The sequence below is a fragment of the Catharus ustulatus genome, chromosome 6 (genome assembly GCF_009819885.2).
Source record: "Catharus ustulatus isolate bCatUst1 chromosome 6, bCatUst1.pri.v2, whole genome shotgun sequence".
NCBI classification, from domain to species: Eukaryota; Metazoa; Chordata; class Aves; order Passeriformes; family Turdidae; genus Catharus; species Catharus ustulatus.
The window spans coordinates 55750203-55774901 of record NC_046226.1 but is presented as its reverse complement, the minus strand read 5'-3'; the positions used below and the strand labels follow the sequence as shown (position 1 = coordinate 55774901).

Genomic DNA, 24699 nt, shown 5'->3' with positions numbered 1-24699 from the left:
TGTCATCAGTTTTCCCTTTAATTCAACAAAAAGCTTACTTAAACCTGAAAAATAAAACCCCAGCAAGTATTGTGGAGGTATTTGCTTCTCACTGTCCTAACAATTTTACCAGCTCTTTGTACAATTCTGAAATTCTGCAGCTCTTCCCTCATTTGCAGAATATTTTCAAAATGTGGTAAATTGTCACTTGATATTTTCCCAAGTTCTTCTATTGGGTTTCTGAGGGTCTCCATTCCCTTTGCTCCTCATTTCCAACCCATTCGTGGCAGTTCTGTGTCCATGGTCTCAGCTGATGAGAGGATTAAGCCATTCAGTGTCTGGGACAGGCACAGACATCTCTGGGTGATCTCATCAAAGGAAATTAATTTAGAGAGGAAAGATTTCTTTCCCCTCTTTGATTTACAGAGTAAAATGCATCTTTTAAAGGAGAAGAGTGAAGAGCTTGTAAAAAGCTGGATGTTGACCTCAGTTTCTAGCAGCTGAATATGGCTTTGGTTCATGTGCACCTGTTTTCATCCTTGCTGAACACCCAGCTTTTACAAAGTCAGGCCAAAACAAAGCAACTTCGGCGCACTTTGCCTAACCTTTTCTTGTGGCCTGACAACATCTACATCTGCATCATAAAAACCAGCTCTCCATGTCAATCCCAAAGTGCTCCTGCACACATAAATAAAGGCATCTTCTTTTTCAAATTCAGGGAGAACAAAGAAGTCTTGATGAGCTGCCTGCTGGCACTATCATCTGCTACAAACATTATTTATCCTGAAGGTCAGGATGGTTTGTTCACTCACAAAGCTCAGGTGGTGTAATGTTCCAGTTCTTTAGAACTGACTCAGGGTACAAATGTTTTTAATCACAACACCTTATTTCACATTTTTCATCCTGCCAGCAAATAGTTCAAATATTTCCTGCAAATATCAGTGTTCTCACTGATGGCAGCAGCATAACCCAAAATGATAGCCTGTAGCAAAGGGCAGGTGCCAGGTGAAACCTGGCTTAATAACTTTGCCTTGATGCAGCGACTTTGCATTAAACTTAAGGAAATTGCATTACAGGATTGTGAAGGAACTCTGTGTTTGCTTGTGTGTCAGGAGCTGTGGTCTGCTCGGCATGACAGGGATTGTTCCTACCTGAGATGTGTTTACAGCCCCACAAAGGCAACCAACTGCTTGGGAGAAGGTCATTGAGCACTCTGAGTCGGAAAGAACAGATGGGGAATTATTTTGGGCTGAGTAAGGAAAAACAGGCCCTGGAAAGCCATTCTTCTATTCAATTTCAAAAATCATTAATTTTCATGTACAGCAAGTTTCAACAAGAGTTATTATGGACTTTCATCATCAATAGTGATACAAATGTTTCCTCTCAATTTCCTCCCTTACAAGAAGCTTCATTCAAGTCTAAATCTTCACCAGCTGTACTCAGGATCAATGATCTGTCAAATCTCTGCCTTCAATAATAGATAAAATTTTGAATACATAAGAAGCTGCTGAGCATGGAAGATATGGGGGAAGTTCCTAGAACGTCACAATCTATTTCACCACAGCACTCCCTTTTTTTTTTTTTTCCCTCTGCCTTGATTGTGCACATGGACTTCTCAGTCTGGTTTTCACTCTGGATAAAAAATGACTGAAACTCAACAGAGGAACACTTTGCAACTTCCATAGTAAGGGCCTCAGAGTAACTTCTAATTTAATGTTATAACTCCAGCCAGAGCGAGCAAATAGCTCAGAGCAGGATGTTGCTAAGCTGTGTGGTACCCAGGTTTGCACAGGACCAGGGAGGGGAAGATGAGGGTGGAACAAGAGCTGTGGATGTGGACGTGGATGTGGTTGAGATGTGGATGTGGAAGTTCCCTGTTCACTAGGAAGAACTCCTGCCTTTCCATGCTGTTGCATGGCAGTAAAATACAACATCCAACTACAAATTCAAATATAAAAAAGAAAAATTACTTACAAACACCACACGACTTTTAACAGGCGTACCAGACTTTAGCAATTCAACTTGTGGTGCTGTATCAGAATATACAGATATGGTTATGTATAGATATAATAAAATAAATAACATATGTAAAATATCAACATAATTTATAGATATGGTTTGAGATACTTTGCATTGATGACTGCTAAGTAACACAAAGTTCAGAGCCAGGCCACAGGATAACTAATTTTCAACTAGGAGAAATTATCACCATTGGTTTGAGCGTTTACTCCTAGAAAACCTATACAATTGTTCCAAATAATTAGGATGATTGCAGCGGAAAGGAGCCAAATCCAAAAATATTTCTACTTTTTAAATGTATGGAAGGTACTTGCCCTTACAGCATTGTGTAGGTACATAAAGACAATTACTTTAAATGAACGCATTTGAAAATCCATGTTGCAACCTTAAACAGTTCTGGAAATTAGAACAAATTGCTGAGAATGGTGAGAATTTGTTTTTCTAAGAAAGCGCTAAAAATCAGATATTATATGTTAGGCAATGCATATAAAGATTGTACCAGATATTGAGAAAAGAAGCAGTACTGTGCGAAGTTTTTAGAAGTAATTATATTTTCCAGGCATTTAGTGAGGGAAGCCATATAAAACCTTTCCATTCCTGCCACTAGCACTTCAAAACTCAGTGATCCTTCATTAGAGCTCCACATAACACCTCCAAAACGAACCCCATTCTTGGACCTTGACTTTCCATCCAGATTCTCACCAGCTTACCTGGGGTTTGGGTGCTTCTGCATCCTCACAGAGAAAAACACCCCAGACATTTCATTTCAAAATGTACTCCTTCAAAATGTACACTCAAAAAGTTGAAGCTTGTCAAGGAATGTAGGATTTGACAAGCATTCCAAATTGCTACACAACATGCTGCTGGCAACTCCTCTTCCTTTGCAGAGAGCAGCTACAACAAAAACCCCAAACCAAGCTGACCACAACTGAGAAGCCTTATTTTACACAAGGCTCAAAGCCCACATCCCTTCAGTTCCACGCTATACCAAGAGGGTTGTTTTTTCCCTGCTGCAGGTTTCCATGGAAATGCATCAGTCACTAATCTAAATAAGTGCAGCTGAAGGACGCCTGAAAACCTGGAGCAATTACACATGCCATTAGAGGAACAGAATATGATTCAGCCCAGCTATTAGAAATGTGCTACAGCTATCACTTCTATATTTTGTTGCAGTGTTCTAAAAACAATAGTGCTTTCTGCTTTTTTTAAACCCACTCTTTCGCTGCTTATAAGAGGGAGGGGGGAAAAAAAAGAAAATGCAATAAAATTACTTCTCACGTAATAAGCTCACAATGAAGTCAGATAGTAACTGTTGCAAAACACAAATGGAGTTGATGCCACATATTTGTTTTGCCATGAAAATCCACAGGACCTGAAAACTTCTCTCTGGTCAAAGAGACTTCACTTGAGTCATTCCGATGAGTAATAAGACAGTGAAAGCTTTAATCTGCATTAACGGGCTAATGAGCCTTAAAACAATTGATGTAAATATAATTTCTGATCAATACAATACTCCATGTGCAACCACAGCACACAGCTCAGGCACAGCAGGGTCCCTGCTGATCACAGAACTATAGGATCATGGAATCATTAAGGTTGAAAAAGCCCTCTGAGATCACTGAGTCCAACTGCCCTCTCAGAACTGCCAAGGCCAGCACTAACCCATGCCCCCAAGTGCCACATCCACATGGCTTTTAAACATCTCGGGTTCCAGTACCAAGGTTCCAGTGCCTGGCAAGGTTTTCCATGAGGAAATTCTCCCTAATATCCAATCTGAACCTCCACTGGCACTACTTTAGTCCGTTTTATTCTCCTGTCCCTTGTTCCCTGGGAGCAGAGCCTGGTCCCACCTGGCTGCCAGGTGTCAGGGAGTTGTGGAGAGCCAAAAGGTCCCCCTGGAGCCTTCCTTTCCCCAGCTTGAACCAACCTCCTCCAGTTCCCTCAGACACTTTGATACTCCAGACCCTTCCCAAGCCCTGTTCCCACTGCTTTGGACTCAACCTCTTCCTACTTCACGTACCACAGGAAAGTTTCAGAAGCTATGAAACAGGGATTGTGCTGGTGATTCTGAACAAACGTTTTGAGAGTTATTTCAGACTATCTCAACCTACTGTTACCACCCTGTTATTTTTCCAATTCCCCTTTTCTAATCCCCCATTCTCTTGAAAAATGAGCTGATAAAACACTGAAAAAACATTACAGCTTTCAAATTCTAATGCAAATTTTGTCAAGTTCTGGTTGTCTGTGTCACATTTCGCAGAAAATGTCTCCCAAGTGGTTGTCATTCTATATAAAAAGTGAGGTGACCGAATAAACAGTGCTGCTCCAAAGTCTGGAGCACAGATTGGAGATGGGCTGTCTGTGCTACCTGTATGTACACCAGCAATGTGCAGTCCCCATGCCAAATCTACTCGAAATTAATACAATTTCTGCCAATAAACATTGCAATTAGACCTCAAACAGGAGGAACTGAGGAGGAGGAAACACACTTGTGCAGGAAAAGGTCTCTCAAATGATTGATGTGGTATTTCTAGACCACAGTTGAGCACTCTCCATCACTACTGGGAACATCCACTGAAGGAAGCACTCAGGAGACAGAACTGGGGTTTTACCTGCTTGGAGTTCTCCTTGCTGACATCAAACCACCACTGGGAATAAAAGCAAATTAATTAAATTCACATTCATGGGATGTAAAAACCAGAATGAGGAGGAAAAAAGGAGAGGGGGCATAAGTATACATTAGGAACACTATAAGATCATAATAAAAACCAGCTTGAAATATATGTATTATCCTTTCTGTTAGCTTTTGGTTTGTTAGTTCTTACAATTTCACTTAATGCCTTTTCTTCATCTGCTGAAGTCTTCACAAAAAGGAGCAGAAAGTAGGTCTTCCTTTTCAAATCTGACAATCTTTTATCTACACCTCAAGCCAGACCCTTTCAAGTTTCATTTTTCACCACTTAGTTGAATCTAGATTAAGAATTCATTTTAAATGTGACAGTAAAATTGTTTTCAAAGTCAAGATTTTTGAGTTCTTCTTTGACAGCAACTGAAGAAGTCTTATTTATAAAACACTTTGAAACCCTCATGAATGGATCAATAGAAAATTAGATGGTTTTTAATTGTGCACTGGTTAAACTGAAGAGTGGTTTGTGCAGTTTTCCCAAACATCCAGTGAAGGTTTAAAAAAAGTTTGATTTTACATAAATTCAGAATAATATCTGAACATGGAATTGTAAGATAAATACTTGCAATACAAGTACTACAAAAATTAAACATAGCATAATTCAAATAATGCAATGAGGGTGAAATTACTTAAATAGAAGTGAAAATCATCCCTGAAATGGATCACATAAAAAAGCAGCTTATTGCTGCTCTTTTGGGCCAACATTCATGAAGTTTGTCCTCAGAAAAGCTTTGCAATTTAGAGAACGATGTAGATGAGGCACAGGGAATGCAAACAGCATCCCAGAGACCACAGCAAACACCAAAGGCAAGCAATAAACCTGGATTAAAGTTGTGCGGTTGAAAAAGCACCCGAGCTTTAAGCTTGTAAATTTAATGATAAAAATATACATTTGTTTGATTGTTACAGAAATGTCAAAACCCATTTCCATGGTGCCCAAAGGTAACAAAATCAGGAATGGCAAAACAAATTTGTAATTTTTAGATGTTTTCTGCAAGCCTAAATTACTAATTCTTGGAAGCAAGCAGTGACATGGAAATGAATTCTCCTAAGACTGACATATTCCTGAAACTCTATTATGTATCCTGCCAAATGTCTATAAACTATTAAGAAAAAAGGAATTATGCTGCATCACTGTACGTAAGAGATTTTTAGTTATGAGACTTGCAAAATGTTATAACTGAAGAAATCAAATAGTCTGGGTATTTCTTAAAGAGAAATTATGTAAAAAGCTTTAACCTCTCAACTGACATGCAAAACCTCCCAAAACCACTCTCAAACCTGCAATGTGAAAATGTGAAAATACAGCCTTGAGCTTTTAGAAGTTTTTATATTGTGGACTCCATAACCTCTCAAATTTGAATGGAAAAAGGCAAATGAAGAGAAGTGGGAGAGACTGCAAATTTGTGAATTTTTGTTTTGCAGGGGTGTTTCAAAGATAGGATGCACTTAATTGAGATCTCTACTTAGTAGGTTTATTCCTTTGTTAAAATGTAATTGAGTGTATTAAGCCTACCTGGATTAACCATCTCTCTGTTCTTGATAATCACACTCCCACCTTCTCCCCCTGCTCCCTCTCCTTTATCTCCTTCTCACATATAAATTGCATCTCAGCATATCCGAACTTAATCCACGGAGAGGCCATGCAAATCTAATCCTCCAAATATATCATTAAAAAATCCATTTCATTATTTACCCTAATCCCGCACACAGACAGCACAATACAATCACCTCACAGTGGTTTTGCACAGCTTGAAGAGTTCTTTTGACACTCAGAAAGATCCAATTGGTTAAACAATCACTCTTTCATGCATCACTGTCTAATTACTCTTCACAGGACTACTAGAGCACCTCCATTTAGTGGCATACACCACCAGCATTTTCAGGAGAAAATGGACAAATAACTGCTTTTAGATAATCTTCTCCATCATCACATAACCTGAAGTTGACAACTTGTCACCTCAAGAACATCATGATGTCAAAATTTTAGGATAACATTGTTTAAAAGAAGAAGCCTCATCTAGAAATGCATAATGGGAATGGGGCAGATAAAGGTAGATTTGCTATTCACAGTGTGAGATTTACAGTTAATTGCAGTTCTGCTAGCTTTAGATGCATTTTGAATTGTTTTGTTGGCCTGTAATAAAAAGAAAAATCAATTGCAATGTTGTGTGTTGACAGCAGCAGCCCAGCTCCACTGAGGTGTTTTCAGGACTGGCAATCAGGGTGTTCCTCCCAGAACTGAAGCAGGAATAACACTGATTTTTAGAAGAGTTTTCTCCACAAAATGTCATAAACTGAAATACTGTTGGCAAGTATCAATTTCTACTCCTGTCTCTAGATACAAACCACTCAAAATAGGTAGGAACTAAAACAACCTGCCTTCCATCCAGGGATATTCTAGGTAAAGCCAGCAAACCATCATTTCATTTTAACAGTGTTTACATTACTAAAAACACCTCAAAGATCTGAGAAGCCTTTTTTCCCCAGATGTTGTGCTGAATGCCATCTGCTTTATTCCTGAAGGAATAAAAGACATCATACATTTTGCTTTGAGATAAAGTGAAGCAGAGTGGTCATTAGCCAAAAAAAACAGAGAAATGAGGAGTTTGCTGAATACATAATTAGAGATCTAATGAAATGGACATCTTTACCCAAAACATTAGGAGATTAGAAAGAAGAAGAAAAGGTCTCAGCAGCTTTGGGGAAAGCACAAAAGATAGAGAGGAGAAAAACACCCACTAAATTTTATAAATTGAGTGTAATTTAAATGTAATTTAAATATAAAACTAAATTTTATAAATTGAGTGTAATTTTGATGGATGAAAAATCCCAGAGGACACTTTCCAGGCTAAAGCCGCTCCTGTTTTATTTTGGTTCTATTTCCAAAACTGTACTTATGCATCTATTTTCTTCCCCTCCATTATCAGAGCTAATAAATACATTTCCAAACTTTGACTGAAATTTTGCTCACTGGAATTTTTGCTCCACTGCACAAATCAACATTTCAAGCTGCCCTCCTCTGTAAGAGGCACTTACTAAAGACATTTTAGAAAACTACCAAGCAGACCTAACTTGCTTTTGGCATTTTCAGCATCCTGAAGCAGCAAGAACCACTTGGAATAAGCAACAGCAATTAGAGATGATGAGATCTCCTGTCATATCCACACATCAATCTGCAAACAGAATTTAGCTCAAGATTTATTCAGCTCTGCAGTTTGCAGCTGCAGCCATGGACAGAACCTCAGAATGTGATTCCTCCCCTTATCACAAGGGAGGTTACAGACACTGGGAAGCCCCAAATGATTCCTTTGATCACCAGAGGTCTCAAAGACATTCCCACGATAATAGAAGTTGATTTTGTGTTATTTCTGCCCGGTCAAGCACGGCAGTGATATATACCATTCCAATCTGCTTCCTAGTTTTCCCCAATCAAATCTTGTGTCGCTTTTTTCCACGCATTTTTAAGGATTTCTGCAGCAATTCTTCATTTGCAGAGTTATTTGCCCACTGCACAACATCCTGCATGGCCATTAAGTAGCTATTAGGGTTGTGTACTTTACTTTGGCATTTATGTTGCACATAAAAAGATTAAAGGACCATCAACCACTCTCTTTTCATTTAATTATTTCTACTCCACTGACTGTATTTCCAGTACATTATGCCAAGTGACGGAATCTGACTACATTTAAAAACATATTTATTCCTAGTGGACAAGACTATAAAAAATAATACACAAACTGTTTATTTTAGATCACTACAACACAGATTTGCTCCGAGTGCTTCCCAGGACACAAGAGTTTTCTCTGATTATCTCCTGATGATTTATCACATATACACAATCTAGACCTGTGTAAAACCCACAGAAGTCATCCACTCATGCCTCCACACACAGAAGCTGCTGGAAACAACTCCAGCAGCAAAGTTCATGCGAATTTTCACTTTTACACCAGTCCCCTGGTATAAGACATTTATTCAACAAGTATTCATTTCTCTCAGACATCAGCCTCATCCTCAGTGACCTCCTTGGCAATATTTACATTTTTGCCACATTTTCTCCTCAATCTACATCTGACCAAATATGTGGAAGGGCAAGCCACAGTCACTGTCAAAAATTCCTGAATGTTATCAAAATCTCCCTTCAACCTGCTCATACCTGAGCCCCCTGTGTGTCCACCAACACTGCTAGAGAAGCTTCAGCAGGTTATCAGAGCTTTTTGCCTTTGACACCCACACCTTCTGTGTTCCAGGAAAACAAGCAACTCCCTTGGCTTTATTTTAAAGTATCTCAGAGTACACTCCTTTCACACAAGGGGGAGTGACTGTAGGCTCCTTGAAAGGGGCTGGGGGTGAAACAAACACACAGGGGGATGAAGGCAACAGGAGTTATATTTAACAGGTTTAGAACTCACACTGTTCTACACCACTAAAGCTCTGGCTTATTTTATTTTAAATGAATGTATTTTTGTGCTATTATTTCTCAAATAGTTTGCATACTGCTGGGGTAACAAATCTGTCATGTAGGTAAGGTAAAAAAAAAGCATCTGGTCCCTGCCATGGCAACCAAGAGGACTGAATCAAAGAGAGGTCCCTCATGGTGCTGAGAACAATGAAACAATTTGCCTGATGGATCCTACAGCATCCTGGATACAAACCCATGGCAGACCACCTTTGCCACGGGGTGAAAGGGAAACAGGCAGCTGACACCACTCCCAAAGGATTCAACTTCTTTGAGAAGAGTGCAAGAGAATTCTAACAGCACAGGCCATTTATTGAGTGAGAACGATGATTCCTGTTCTAAGGATCATCGTATAAGAAATTCAGATGAAAACACTGGGTAATCTGTGAGTGACAGATCCTTCTTGTTGTGTGAGAAAAAAGAAAAAAAGAAGAAAAAAACCACCCAAAACCAGAACAAGCTCTAGACACACAGACAAGCATTTGGGAGAAGAAGTCTGCAAGAACTTTTCTCAAATACACTTAGAAGTATTTTACAGAACAACTCCAGACAGGAAAAAAAAAGTGTCAATACCTTGGAGGATTCTAAATAAAACATGCATGCCATACTGCGCTTGGGTGACATGGAAGTGTTCAATAAACACTTTATTGCATTCAAATCTGACTCTCTGATAGTCACACGATTTCTTCTTTGGTTTAAGAGGAGTGCCACCTACTGAGTTACCCTCACTTTCAGCTGGTTTTAAGAAAGAGATCAACATTACCTTCAAATAAAGAGAATTTGAACAGCAGTTTTTATGTATTTCTATATAAAAATATAAAAAGGTATCTTTATTTGTAAGGATTAGAGTGCCGGACATATTCTTCTTTGCTGCAGAAGTTGTTTTGGTATTAACCTGGAAATCCTTGCTGGTAACTGCTGACTGGTTGCTTTTAGTTTTAAGTGCTTTCATGATGTGATTTCATCTGGAATATTTCCTACTGATTTACTATTGTCTGTAAGGAGTGTGGGGAAAAAAACCCACAAATGACAGATTCCTAGATCTGCATTCATACATACTCAAAAAAAAATTCACAGATATTACCTAAAAAAGTATTCCAAAAATGTTTACACATAATTATTAGAATTCAAGATCAACCCCACCGTTCAGAAAGCTTAAAAAATCAGGAAAATGCTTCCTTCCCCTCTGCTGCCTTTGCATGTCCTTTCTTAAGTTTTTATATCCAGGCAGAAATAAGAGTGAACTGAAGAAAGGAGGTTGAGTCCGAATGAAACGTTAGAGATGATTTTCCCTTAAATTCGGTACCCAAAGATGCCATCTAGTGACCACCTACTGAATGCAGGGACTGCTCCCGAAAACGCAGCTCAGAGCACACTTTACATATCAACTGTGGGGGGCATCTCCATCATTCTGTGCAGTCTGAGAAGCAGAAGGGTTAAGTCCTTAGCCAGGGCAGTTTTATTCAAGGACATCCCTTGTCACATCTGCCACTCCTTCCGTGCTCCAATCACTCCATCCGGAACAGGGCTTCTGTCTCAGGGAACATTTCTGGCAGACTCGTGTTTGTGTGAATCCACAAACGGCAGAACACTGAGGCATTCACCAGGTCCTGTCTGCTCTTGCTACCCACACATATTAATTTTGACTTCATTTGGAAAAGAGTAATTTTTGGAGGGCAGCCAACAGGATCAGAGCACTGGCCCTGGTAGCACTCAGAACACAGGCTGGGAGAGAAGAATGCTAATCCCAAATTCTGGTGAGCCAGGAATGTGGGACCAAGTCAAAGAAAAAAACCTCACTAGGGCTGGCTCTTTGGAAAACTTGAGTCCAGCCTGACTGGGGAAAGTTTCCAGCCAAGAGAAACTCCTTCAACTCCTCCTACCCTTGATGAAATTGGCTGTTAGGAAATGTAAGGAAAAGTTTTGCACATTATCAGGTGCACACTGGTGACCTTATCCTGAATTTAAACGAGGGCCACAGAAGAACTGTGCGCACACACAGAATCCAGAAATCAAATCAGAGAGTGAAATTCAAGTTTAAGTTGTATCTTTTTAAAATTCTGCTACTGTAGGGCAGGGTAATTGATTTTCTGTAAGGAAAAAGGTGCAATCAGCACGTTCAGGATGTAGGAAGGCTTTTGAATATTGATATCGCAGATAAAGATAGCAGCACAGTCCGATTTATTGAGCTCCCAAACAGATGCTTCAGATTTTAGGACACTAATGAATTGATTTGTGTAGTACAATATATTAACTTCAAGAAACTCAAATATTGTCATCAAACCATTAGATAGCTCATCAAATGCATATAATAACAATTCAGAATATGTTCCTGCTTCTAAGATGTTGAAAACCATTAAGCACTAGGTCATGTATTATGCACATTTGGAAGATGGTCTATAGGGTGTCTTTTGCCTTCCTTACTTTAGAATAGCTCAGCAAGAATATCAGGGGAAGTACCAACAAGGAAGAGAAAAATCAATACAAATCATTGGTGTTTTTATATTCACATGAAAGTCTGATCATGTAAGCAAAATGAGTATTGCAAAATCAGGTAAAACCTGATTTAGGGCATCAAAAATGAATGCTTCAAATATACACGGCATGTACACGCGTCAGGGAGGGAAAAACACAATGTTATATAGTGCAGGTTTCAGAAAAACCATTTAAAATGTATCTTTGCGGGACAAAGACTTTCCTCCAAAAAAATCCCAAAACCCAAACTACTTCAAAAACAGTATACATTTTAAATTAAAGCTGTAGAAGTATCTTTTCTCAGCAATCATGAGATTTTTAAGTGTCCTAGTGTTTTGTTTTAGCCACATTTCAGGAAAAATGCAGTTTAGCTCCAGAGAAACAACCTTTCCACGTATTCACTGGCCTTTTACATTTATGAATAGCAATAATGTTAAATCATAACTCTTCATATCTGTTTGGGAAAATATTAAAGCCACTTTTACGTGTTTTAGGGGATAGGGAGAAATGGGTTCCTTATTTTCATACTCTTTCAAGCAACATATTGCGCTAGAGTGACTTTATGATGCAGGACACCTATTTGCAACCCTTACCTAAAGGTTGACTAGAAAGGACTACTTGGGCAAATTTAATTTCATCTAAAGGTATGAAGGTAGAATGGATTAAAAAAAAATTTAAACCAGAATGACAGAGATTGTGGTAATTTAAATCCACACCTGCAGTTCAAACTACTTTTCAAGCCACTCACAACCTTCTAGTGGTGCAATATTCTTGGTTATCCCAGTCTGTGTCTGCCAGACTTGAGTGGATGATAGGGCTGGGTGTGGGCATACTAGACTGGGAATTAAGTAATATTCAGGCAATAATCACTTGAAGTTGATTGGTTTCCATTCAAAACTATCTGTTGTCATGGTTAGTGTGGTTTCTTTGTGCTTTGAAATGAGAGTTGAAAGTCAAAGCACAAATCTGCCACTTAGTGACAGGTTGCATCTCCAGAGCCTGCCCTATAAAAGTTTTTTCAGAGTTAAGCTGCAAGTTCTGGTTTAAAACCCAAAACAACCGCTGTTCTGTCAAATGTTTCCCAGAACAAGATTCCAGCAATCAGGGATAAGTGGTATTTTAAGCCTACCCATTTCAGTGCTGAGTAATCTGTCTGAGCTATCTGAAACAGGAGGATTATTAAAGGAAAATCCTTGTCAGGGTGAATCCTGTTAGAAAGCCCAGATCCTGTTCCCTGTGTGCATGACAGTACCTGTGATCCTGATGCCAACTATTTCCTTTTTATTCTACCAACATTTTGGAATACTGGATGCTTTTTCAAGCTTGTCCCTCATTAATAACAAAACAACTTGAAATTCAACAGCTTGCTCATAGGTGTAGTGGCAAACACTGGGAGAATCCCAAAATTACATGTGCTTAATGATACATGAAACACTTCATCAATATTGTTTCCATATAGCACAACCTAAGAAAATGGATACTGTTTTTTAAGGAAAATTCTTAATATCTTTTGATTCTGAGCAGATCTGATGAAAGATTCTGCATGCTGCCTTATTTGTCACTCAAGTCAATCCAGAAAAAGAATAATCAACTATTTACTATTTTTCACTTTTAAAAGATTCAGTAATACATCTTAAATTGGATCAAAAAAAGCCTTGCAAGAACTTTCTGAAGTGCTTGGCTGATTAACTTAAGTATTTCCACTTAACTTTTAAATGTGATGAGTTGCAGCATCCTCCAAAGTAAGATAAGGATTTAAAAAAATTCTAAAAGTTCACTTTTGAAGAATATTTATGATGCATTTCAGTCTTCCAGCTCTATCAACAGGGTGAAACCTCACTGAATCTCCAAATCCAGGAACTATGGTGTAGCTCATTATAGTTCAACTTCAGCATTTTTTATTTTCAGAATTGAGTGCTAAAACATCTATCAAAATGAATACTTAAAACCATCTTGGTAGATGTGAAGCTTCTCATTAAATAATCAGTATCACCTGCATTTATTAGACAGCTAATAGGACATATGCTAATAAACTCAACACTTGTTTAATGAGTAAAAGTTCAGTAATATTTAACAGTTCTCTTTCCAGACACAGCATGATTAAATACAAGTTTGGGTTCAAGGTTACTTGGACTTTAGACACAGTAGTCACTATTTTAGGAAAATTTTCACACAAACTAACCTAAATATATACAGTAATTTCACGATTATAAGACGCATTGACTATAAGCCGCACTTCTGGGTGTCAGCAACTTTTCGTTCTTTGTCCATACATAAGCCGCACCTGATTATAAGCCACATGTTACAATACAGAGTGTGATAAAAGGTTTCTATTCTATCACCATCTGTTGAGGGTGGGGGCAGTGATCCCCATCTCCATGGCAGATATTCTGCTAATGGGCCATCCATTGAAACCAGGCGGGGCATTGTTCTTTATCTTTTCACAACCCATCCTTCCTCCAGCCAGTCATTTTCTGCTCATGGCCATTGAGTCCCACTGTGGGACTGATAAAATTACTGCATCCCATTGGAAGTTGCTCCAGCCAGGGGGAAGAACCCAACATTTCTTACCAAGATAGAAACAGAGGTTTGGGACACTAAGGGAGCCCCTTTCTCCACTGGACTCCAGAGGAAAACCGGATTTCTCTACATCACCACTGGACCTCCAGAGGGAAACTGCACCTTGTACAGGAGCACTGCTCCAACTGAGCCACATCTGTCACTGCAGGAGGATGCAGCCACCATGGAATGGGACTGCTACCAACACCCTGCCTGACGGGTGTCAGGTTGTACTCTTTGTCAGGGCTTGGAGTTTGTTTCTTTGTAGTACTGTATTTCTATTTTAATTTCCCTAGTAAAGAACTGTTATTCCTAATTCCCATATCTTTGCCTGAAAGCCCCTTGATTTCAAAATTAAAATAATTTGGAGGGAGGGGGTTTACATTCTCCATTTCAAAGAGAAGCTCCTGCCTTTCTCAGCAGACACCTGTCCTCCAAACTAAAACAGCAGCTTTTCGTTCTTTGTCCATATATAAGCCACACCTGATTATAAGCCACACTTCGGGTTCAGACCAAAATTTTAGTCAAAAGGGTGCAGCTTATAATCATGAAATTACTGTGTATATGTATAGCTGGAGGTAGTGGCACACCAAAATTCATGGTTCTAGCAGCATTTGCAGCCACGGCAGCCACTCTGCTCCCCAGAGTTCTTCCCTGCTTCTCAGTCTCACAGACACTTCCCACCCTGAGCTACTCAGGGGCACAGAGCCCTCATGGCAAGGTCTGAGGCTGTCTGTGTGTGCCAAGAAGTGTCTGTCCTTCCCAGCACTCCTGCAATCTGCGTTGTGGGAGTGGGGACCTGAGGACATCCACTCCTAAGAATAGCATCCCTCTGCTGCAGCAGGGAGGAAAGCAGCAGCAGGCTGTTCAGCAGGAACAGCATCATCCCACTGCTGGGCTGCTCAGGAAACACAAAAACTGGACTTACACACCAGGGCAGTGATGTATCACACCTCTGACAATCATTTCCACCTCCCTGTTTCCCTGCAGACTCTGCCCTTGTCCCCAGGAAATAACACATTTGCAGGAAAATAATAATTTTCTTTTTTAATCTGTCCACTTGCTGTCCAGAATACAAATAATGCCTCACCAGCTGACCCTGAAAATGGCAATTCATTTATAATCAAAACATAAAAACAAATGAGGAAGAGTAATATAAGGAGTCCAAGCATCCATTTGAAAACAAACTACATCCTTAAGATTTGTTTTCTAAAAACAAAACGAGAATCTTTAATTTATCCTTCTCTGGGGCAAGCTCTTAGCACAAATCTGTACATTAGAAACATCCTTTGGTTCTTAAAATAAACCAATTCTGGCTTTATTTCTTCTGACAGTCTTTTGTTCGCTGCATGTAGCTGTGTCTTGTCCTCAGATGATAAAATCTTAGCATGAAACTTCGGGATTTGGGGAAAGTGTCTTGGATTTTCCTATCTATATCTGCATTTTTCTCTCAAACAGTGGCCTAGGGCCTCAAAGTCTCCTATGAGATCAACCCAAAGGAGAGGTTTGATCATGGTAAAATGAAAGCAAAAGTACAATCTGTAAGGATTTACAATCAGGAATGTAACTATTTTCCTTCTTTTTAAAGTCTTGACTAAACAGATGTTAATTTAACATCTAAAAAATAGCTTTATAACTTACCTGGCAGACAAAATGAGAGACAAAGATACGTTATTATTTCATTTCCTTCAAAAACTAATGTGTTGTACAGAATATCCAATATAATTACTTTTATTATTTTCAGGAGAGCAGACAAAATAGAGAACTATTTTCAATGTCTCTCTAGATAGCACTAAACTAAATTCTTGATGTGTGCAAAACATAACTGCAGGCATGGAGTAAAAATTATTGTATAATTAGAGGAATTAGAGTTGAACCCTTGGCTACAAAAAAAAAAGGCCCAAAACAATACATTGAAGCGCTTTTTGCTTGTAAATCATCCACAAAATCAGCTTGACTTGCACAGCCACGTTTTATATTTGTGAATTGTGGACTGACTGGAGGGTTGAGAAAGTTGATGGACATCTTCCACTTCAGCTCAGAAAGCAAAGCCCAAGTTTTGAACTCAGCTACAAACACACTTTTGCGTAAATAACATAACTGAGTTACACTACTGTTTAAAATTCAATCAATTTTGCGAGTTCACAATTGGGAACATTCACTCACGTCTGTCTGCTTTACCTGAAGATCAATAATCTATTTATGACCCCAGAGTGTCCCTTTAGTACTGATCTATAATAAAATGAGCCCAGCTCTCCAGGAAGGGAGGGAAGCAAAAAACAGTGCCATGATTTCAGAACCGAATATGGATTATCTGACAGCTGCTCTGTTTAGGCATCACCTTCCTGATCACCTCCAGACCTGCCCTTACTTTAAGCAGCTGCTCCACCATCTTCCTTAAGGTAAGAAGAATTTTATCTCAACTGGGGAGCATTTCAAAGAGTTTTCAGCCTCTGTTGTCAAGCCTTTCATCTGAGCCATTAAAAATCAGAAGGGAAAAAAAAGCCCCAATGTGTCATTTAGTACAGCAGAAAAGGATGGCTTACCAACACCTTTAGAATATGTACAGATCTGAGGCTTGCCTTGCTTTTTTTTTTTTTTTTTCCAAAGTTGCTTTTAAAAGTGTGAGGTCATGCTAAATGTAATGAGTTAGATGAATTACAGCATTTTGTTTAATCCTGACAGACAGCCAGAATGATTTCAACAGAAGTCATATTTATACAGGTGCATTAGAGAGTCGCAGCTAAACAGAATTTCAGGGAGAAAAAATGGATGTTCAACCAAGGTAAAAGCTATTGCTACTGTCATTTAAGATACTTGCAGAAAGCAAAAAGATCAACTAGAGTTGATCATAGGTTCATAAGGTACTACAAAGTAACAGTATATATATATTGAAAAACTATTAGTGTAGAGATGTTTGCATTAAAGTATTTATTATTTATGAAATTTGAAAAGCTCCAGAATTCCAGGAGGCGAAAGCTACGATTTTTTTGTCTGATAACAGTCATTAAGATCTGCCAATTTTGTTAAAATTCAAGTAGCTCAAAACAGATATTCATGGGTTGATCAAACTGTGTTACATGAGTAGCTTCAGCAAGAACAAATGGGAATCAAAATTTAGGTATTACTCCTAGGTTTTTAGCATGTCACAGAACAGTACTGCTCAAATTCTGCCACAAGCTGAAGTATTCTCTCTTAAACCAATAATTGGGCTTAAATTCCCCAGGAGGCTCCGTCACTTCATAAACCATTCACTACACAGTTTTAACTTTTTAGTACTACTACAGTAATTTGTAACATTAGACATGTCTGATGTCTCTGTCTGCTCTCAGACTTGAAAACATTCCATGGGCTGTGATTTTGAACAGAAAATGGGAATGCATCACTGGAAGTAAAAGGAATAAACCATAGTGGTAAAGCCTTTCTTGAGGCATCCCTCAGAATTCTTTGATCCTCTACGGTGTGACAGATGATTTCTCAAGGAAAAATAAATGCAGAAAGAACCAGAAGAGGAAAAACTCCCCACCTGCATGTCCGATTTAATGCAGCAGAAATCCCAGATGCATTAGAAATGTTGAGCTTCCTACCACGTAACTCTCATGTTATATTGCTATGCAATTTATTTTTAGCCTATTTCAATGCTTTGGAGAGTTGTGCTGCTCCTTTCCAGCTGATTAGAGTTATTCCTAAGTGACTCTTAGCAAGTATGGAAATGGGAATGAAAGGGATGAAGTACATGTCAGCTGAGCAGCCCAGACAGTAAAATATTATGAATTAAAAAGTACTTATTCAGAGATAAGCATGCAGACAGGCTTACATTCTCTACAAGCTCCAGACACAGACTTTTTCTTTTTTTTTCTTTTTTTTTTTTTTTTTTTTTTAATTTGAGTAATTTTTTGATGTTTTGACTTTATGCTGCCCTCAAAACCTGGACAAAAGATTAAATGATTATCATGGAATCCTTCATTTTACTCTTCCTTCAAACCAGACCTGTATCATTATTTGAGAAATGGGTTGGTAGACTTAGTCTTCCCAAGGACTTCTAACAAATACTCCTGACAGAGTAAGAAATCTCTATTGCATCTTGCTCAGATCAAGAATGAAAGAAGGAAAAGCCTTTTGAGGCACCTTTGGCCAGAGAGGATGCCCTGCAGGTTGTGTGGGAAGCAGATGTCTCCTCCTATAGCCAGCCTGCAGATGAAAACAGCTCTCCAGTTACCTCTTCCTCCCAATTCCCATTATTATTGAGCGATGATTCATTTCAGAGCCTTTTCCCAAACTGCTGTTTATCATTACTGGGAACACAAATTCCTCACTCAGCAAAGCTAAAGTGCAGAAACTTGCTGAGGTTCATTCTTTGAATTTCCATTACTTGAGACAAAAAAGTGAGGTTGATTTACATCCTCAGCTAAAGAAGAGAGTTGTCAGAATTAGTTGATTATTACTGCACCAAGCTCCTGTGTCAGCAGGGTTTTGTGGACTGGCTTGCCAGCACCTCACATCTAGTTCTTTGCATTGATTTTTCTTTTTTCCTTTTCTTTTTTTTTTTCTTTTTGTTCTAGTAGTTGTCCTACTGATTGGTGGAGGAGAATGCAGTTTAAGCAAAAATATGGTATATGACATATTCCTGATCTTTCTAAAGCATAACTCAGACACAGAATACCTTTGTGGATAATCACTATGTTGAGTGTTATCATCCATTCCCATTTTTTTAAATGACAGATTTGTCCATGGGAAACATTATGTGGCAGGAAATCACTCCTCAAAAGACGAAATTGTTCAGAATCCCGTGAGCCAGGTGGTTGGTTGCGCAAAACACAGAAGCAAGACAGGAAAGAATATGTCAGAGGTCAGAGCTTTGGATAACATCCTTCAAGGCAGGGGGACTTACTGAACAGGGTCTGACATGTCAGCTTGGGCTCTGGGTACCAGGGTTACAGTGAGATCCCACGCTCAGCATCCTGACTGGGATTACAAAGATATCATATAATGAACGTGTAATAGTCATTCCTCGAGTTTTCAACCCATTTGAATTGGCTGCCTTTGTATCTGCATCACAGCACACTTTTTCATCTACATGTGAGGCAATCTTGACTTTTAAATTTGATTCTAATTTGGGTTTATATTCTCTTGGCCATATTGAGTCCAGCCTGTGCTGTCGAGTCAGAATATATTTCCCAGTTCTCAGAACTTCTTAGCTTCTTTCTCTACTGCCATGACACTGTGATTAACTTTCCCAACAAAAATCTTTCCCTCACATATATAAATTTATTTTATGCTTTCTCCATTTAGTCCTTCCAGCTGCAGCAATGTTTTGTCCTTAACTGCTGCTGCTCGCACCAAAGAGTGTAAGTTGCACAATAATTCTGTCACAGATACACAGGTACCTTCTACTCAAGGTGAAATCTTGTGGAAGGAGAATTTATCAAAATTTATTATCAAAACCCTTGAGGGGCTCATTTGGTGAGATACCATCTCTTCTGTCTCATCAAAACCCACTTCCTTCTAGTGGTTTCCAAAGTTATTTGTGCATAGAATTTTTCAGAGTTCTAATAATCACCACAATATTTCTATTTATTCTTCAGTTGCCTTTCTAGCTAAAAATTAGCGAGAACTGATCAGAACAAATCAGGAATAACTTGTTAAAAAGGATTTTGCTAATCTGGGTCATTTGCGAGAGGTGAATCATTTAGGCTGGATGAAAAGGGGTTTTTTTGTATTTTTTTTCCCCTTCACTGCTGCATTTAACACAGAATCATAAAGTCAATTATATGGGATAAGGCACCAGTTTTACATATGGATATCTATTATATCCAGACAGCAAACTTGGGAAACTAAGACTCCTGTCCTTCTGGAAGGCCAGTACAGATGTCAGTTCCTCGATCCACAGTAAAGCATCTTTCTTGCAGGAAGGCAAATCCATTTTCTAGCAGCCTGGCTGGCTCAATTGCCTGGGAAGGTGTTGTGCTAATTATGAAAAGGGATGGTGGAAATGAGAAAATGCTTTTCATTAACACATCTTGGACTTGTTTTGTAACTTCTGGGATTGAGAGGGAATGCTGGATAAGGATTGCTGCAGTTTCTCCTTTTAACGTCTGTGTACAGTTACATAGGTAAAAAAGAAATTGCAAGGGAACTCTGCTATTCCTGGATAATCTGTCACTACCGTTTTCAAGTTGCTGGAAACTCAGGAATAAGGGATACCAAACAAAAGCACAGGCACTGTGCTCAGGAAAGACTGGATGTAGCACTCAGTCTGGCTGACAGGGGGTCCTGGTGATCCCTGAGGTCTTTCCCGACCCAAATATTCTGTGCCTCTGTGCCACTCTGGACAGGAAATGCCTGCCTGGAGGTCTGGCAGAGTCTGCTGTGACACTGGAGGTCAGCACAGGCACAGTTCCACTGGGAATGTGCCCTGGGAGAGCTAACTCCCCTCCCGTGTATGCCACAGCCCCCAGGACTGGCACAGCTCAAGCTGCACAGATCAGATCCTTTCCTGGAAAAACAAGCTCTTGAGAACTGCTAATGGTCACTGCAGCCACGTGCACGCATCACATCTAGCCTCAAATAAACCCACAGCACTCCTATAGCTACTAAGCTGTATCCCAAAGCCACAGGGTAGAAAAGGGCACAAAGGAGGCTAAGGAAAAAAAAGCCATCCTAAGACAACATTAAAAATTAGGCTGGAACTCAAGGAAAGGTGCACTGAGGAGGCCAAGAGTTGAAAGAAGCAAGAATCACTCAGACACGCAGAGTCTGCCTTCATTTCAGTATCAGTCAGAAAATCTAGGAGCTCTCCAGGCACTTTAGGGAGAGAGGAATAATACATGATAAAGTTGGAGTGTAGTTAAAGATACCTTCCAGACTGAAAATGAATACATCACCTCAGTTATGGGCAGTCAGATAGCTCTGAATTCTGAAAGACGTGGAACATAAAATCACAAGTGTAATGGAAAGCATTTTTGTAGTAAGCCGTTAAAGTAATACCTTATGATGGAACAAAAGCAAACAGAAATATCTAATTTTAAGCAGTAGAAATTTTTTTCCAACTTACCCAAAACATTTTAGTAAAAAAAAAAAATAAATGCTAACACATTTTGTAATATAAAGACATTTCAGAATGGAATTGGCTCATTACTGAGTAACACAACAAAACTGTCAGTACAGAAAGAGTAAATATGTGACATTTGTATTCTGTGTTTGAACAGGTAAAATGCAAGATGATGTGTCAACCTTATCTGAGGGAATACTTTCAGAGTACTTTCACTCTCTCATCCTGGAGAATGCTAAAAACTGACTACAAAGACTATACTTTTAAAAATGAGGTAGCACGAAGATTTTGTTTGTAAGAATTTTTCAAAAGCAGGCAAAAGAATTTAGCAGACCATGATAATGATTTTCTTTGTTTTTATTCCATTGGATCTCAAAATGTCAGGGGAAGTTCTTTAGACTGGAAAAGCAGTAGATTCTGTGCTGGTGTTATTAAAGGGAAGATGACACAACCTGGATAATTAGGAGTCCATAGGCTTGGCATCAACCCTAGCAAAATAATGGAGCAATTCCTACAAGTCTCAATTAATGAAGGATTAAAGAAAGGATGCAGAATTAATGCCAGTCAATAGGACTTTTTTTGGAAAACAGAACCTGCCAAGCTGCATGGGATCTTTGAAGAGAGTACAGGAACTAGGTGCTGTTCTGTCCTGCCCACTTCCACAGAACAGCTGGGATGGCAATAAAGTTCCCTAAAAATTGAACTTTCCTTAGAAGGGAGATTATACATCAGCCTGACATGAAACACCTGCCCAGCAGTTTTATTTGGCCTGGAGTGTTTAATTGGAGTTTGTTTTTTCCAAGAACTATTCCTCTTTCCTTCACTCATGGTGTGCAAATGACAAGCCCCTATTAAACACAATTGTTCAAACTTAATAGCAAAGGGCAGCTGCTGGAAGAAATGTTCCTAAATCTTGTTGAGGCGAAAGAGTTGTTGCTGTGGTGCTGGTGTGGAAAAGGCTGAGTCTGAGCTTCATTTCCTTCACATTGAAATTATCTACTTTCTAAATCATTATCATAAGAAGTTCTGCTGCTTTGCAAAGACCACGATGCAAATTCTTGCAAGTGGCAAGTTTGTGATGTTTCTCAGCTGATGTTCTTTCAGCAATCCCAGCAGACCTAATTTAATTTCTAATCATTTCACCATGCCTAACACATTTTTCTAAATTACTTCTGCATTTGTACTCAGAGGGAATACTGGCTGATTTTTGCTTATAAAGCTTTCCCCTTTCATTCCCATTGTTTCCTATGCAGAAGGAATGCACAGAGCAATTCTGTGATCAGCTGCTTTTGCTCCATGCCATATTTCAATAATAATATGGCATATACTGTGCATTCCATATATTTCATTTCCCTCCCAGCTCCATCCTCTATCACATTACTCACAGAAGCACTGAACCTCATTCTGGGTGCGGGACATTTTTTGAGACAGCCTAGCAAAATATGGGAGTGCATAAGTTCACTGCCAGAGAAAATGTGTCCCTTTTGTTCCTATTTAATTACATTTTCATCCTCTTTAGAGTAGAAGAATGGCATATGTAAAGCCTTAAGCTGTGTTAACATTATTATTATTCCCACTGTACCATAAGCAAATGGGAAAACAATCGGAAAGAAGGCAATAGTTATAAATCACAGTAAATGTCTGGTGCTTTGCCAGACACATGGCATAAGTCTTCATAATTTCATGTCAGAAAATTTGTAACACACTTCTGTTTATATTATTTTCTTGCTTCCAGGATTTGTAATTTTTTTGCGTCTCTTGTGACAATTCTTTTCTTAATTTTTGTGTTCCTTTGAATGATCAAAGAAATTCTTGCTCAAAAAACAATCATCATCTACTAAGACAATTCTGTCACATACTGAATTTACCTCCTGAAGTAATTCTCAAGGAAGTCTTTAAGGATTTATAACAAACAGGTTTGGTTACTCTCTCTTCAAAATCACTAAAAATATGCAAAACTTCTTTCTTATCTTAGAACTTCACTTCATGCTCTCCTCAGAATTCTCTTCAGATTTGGAGACAAATGGACAGCTCAAATTTAATGCAGGGTTACCATTTTTACATTGGGCAATTCCAGTGTAAGAATACACTCTTGTTTAATACACCTCTGTCTCTGAATTCTGACTTTTCTCAAGCCCTTTGAAGAGCTACACAACTGTTCTCCCTCTGTTCTCAGAGCCTGGATCCATTCTCTCTACATCTGGTTTTGCCTCCTCCTCTTTTCTCCTCTCAAAAGGAGAACAGAAAAGGAAGCACAACTTCTCCACACAGAAAAAAAAAAAAAGTATACCTTGCCGTTTATAAGGACATACATAAAAGAAAAACCACTGTAAATGAATGATACAATGCATAAATTTTAGTGCATCATTTGTGCAATGCCAGAAGTTCTTAATCAATACAACAGAGATCTAAAAACACATCAATAGCTGATTTCAAACTGCACACACTCCTGGAGAACATTAATTATATTCTCAGAGCTCATTTATAATGAGCTTTTAATTAGAGAGGATGTCCTCACATCTCAATTCTTAAAAGCAGAGAAATTATGAGATGGTAGGTAATTCTTAAAATAACCTGCTTTAATGTAGATTTCGTTTTTTTTTATTATACCACAACTACAAAGGCTCCTTGCTTAAAGTCACTTGTGGCAATACACGTGTCTGATAAAGGAGGATTCCACTTCCTTTGTCGTAAGTAAGAATGGGAATGGGACATCCCACTAAAGGATGCCTCCTCTAGCATTCAGGAAAAGGTCAACAGGGCTGTGAGCAAGAGCTAAATGCATTGTATGACTCCCTCAGATTGGAAGATGACTGGCCAGTTTTCCTTCCCTTATTTAATTGTCTCATTAGACATTCTCCCACACTTAAAAAATAATAAATAGCATAATCCTATACAAAGTGCCTGCATACAGCTCTGTGTAAAAGTTTTGGTACTTCCCAGCATAGTTCCTCAGGGGAAAGTCTGTTTGCTTGGACAGTAAAATCTAATCAATAAACCCACCTGTATTTTTTAATTCAACATCTCAGCTTTATCCAGTTCTCCCATTTCTAGCAGTGCACAAAGGCCCTGATGTCCCTATTGGGACAGACACGTGGTATTTGTCACATTAGGGTTCAACAGGAGCTTGATGTGATTACCTGGTTTGCTTTCATTTGGTTTGCACTGAACTTCTTCCACACACTCTGCAGGAAACCAGCCAATATGTCCCCGGGTGCTGCCTTCCCAGAACCCACCTTCTCCGATGCTCAGCACTAAAAAGGACAGACATAGGCAGCGTTACACTTTGCCTCCTCACACAAACACACAATTATTGCATTGCACATTCAGTAATCATTGAAAACAAGCAGTGTGCAATAACTAATGCTGGTTCCCCCAAAATGGGCACAGACTAACCTTTAAGCAGGACACTCCCTACTCAGTCTTTGTAACCACTCCCCATATTTTTTACCAGAAGCTTCCTAAGCCTTC

At 39.0% G+C, this 24699-nt stretch overlaps 1 protein-coding gene across 1 annotated transcript in view; it reads right to left on the bottom strand.

Annotated features, from left to right (window-relative positions):
• LOC116997458 (SH3 and multiple ankyrin repeat domains protein 2-like) overlaps positions 1–24699 on the bottom strand; it is a 267147-nt gene that overhangs the window by 125514 nt on the left and 116934 nt on the right. The window contains 1 exon segment of the mRNA XM_033062189.1: positions 24369–24482. Within this exon segment, the coding sequence (XP_032918080.1) occupies positions 24369–24482 (114 nt within the window).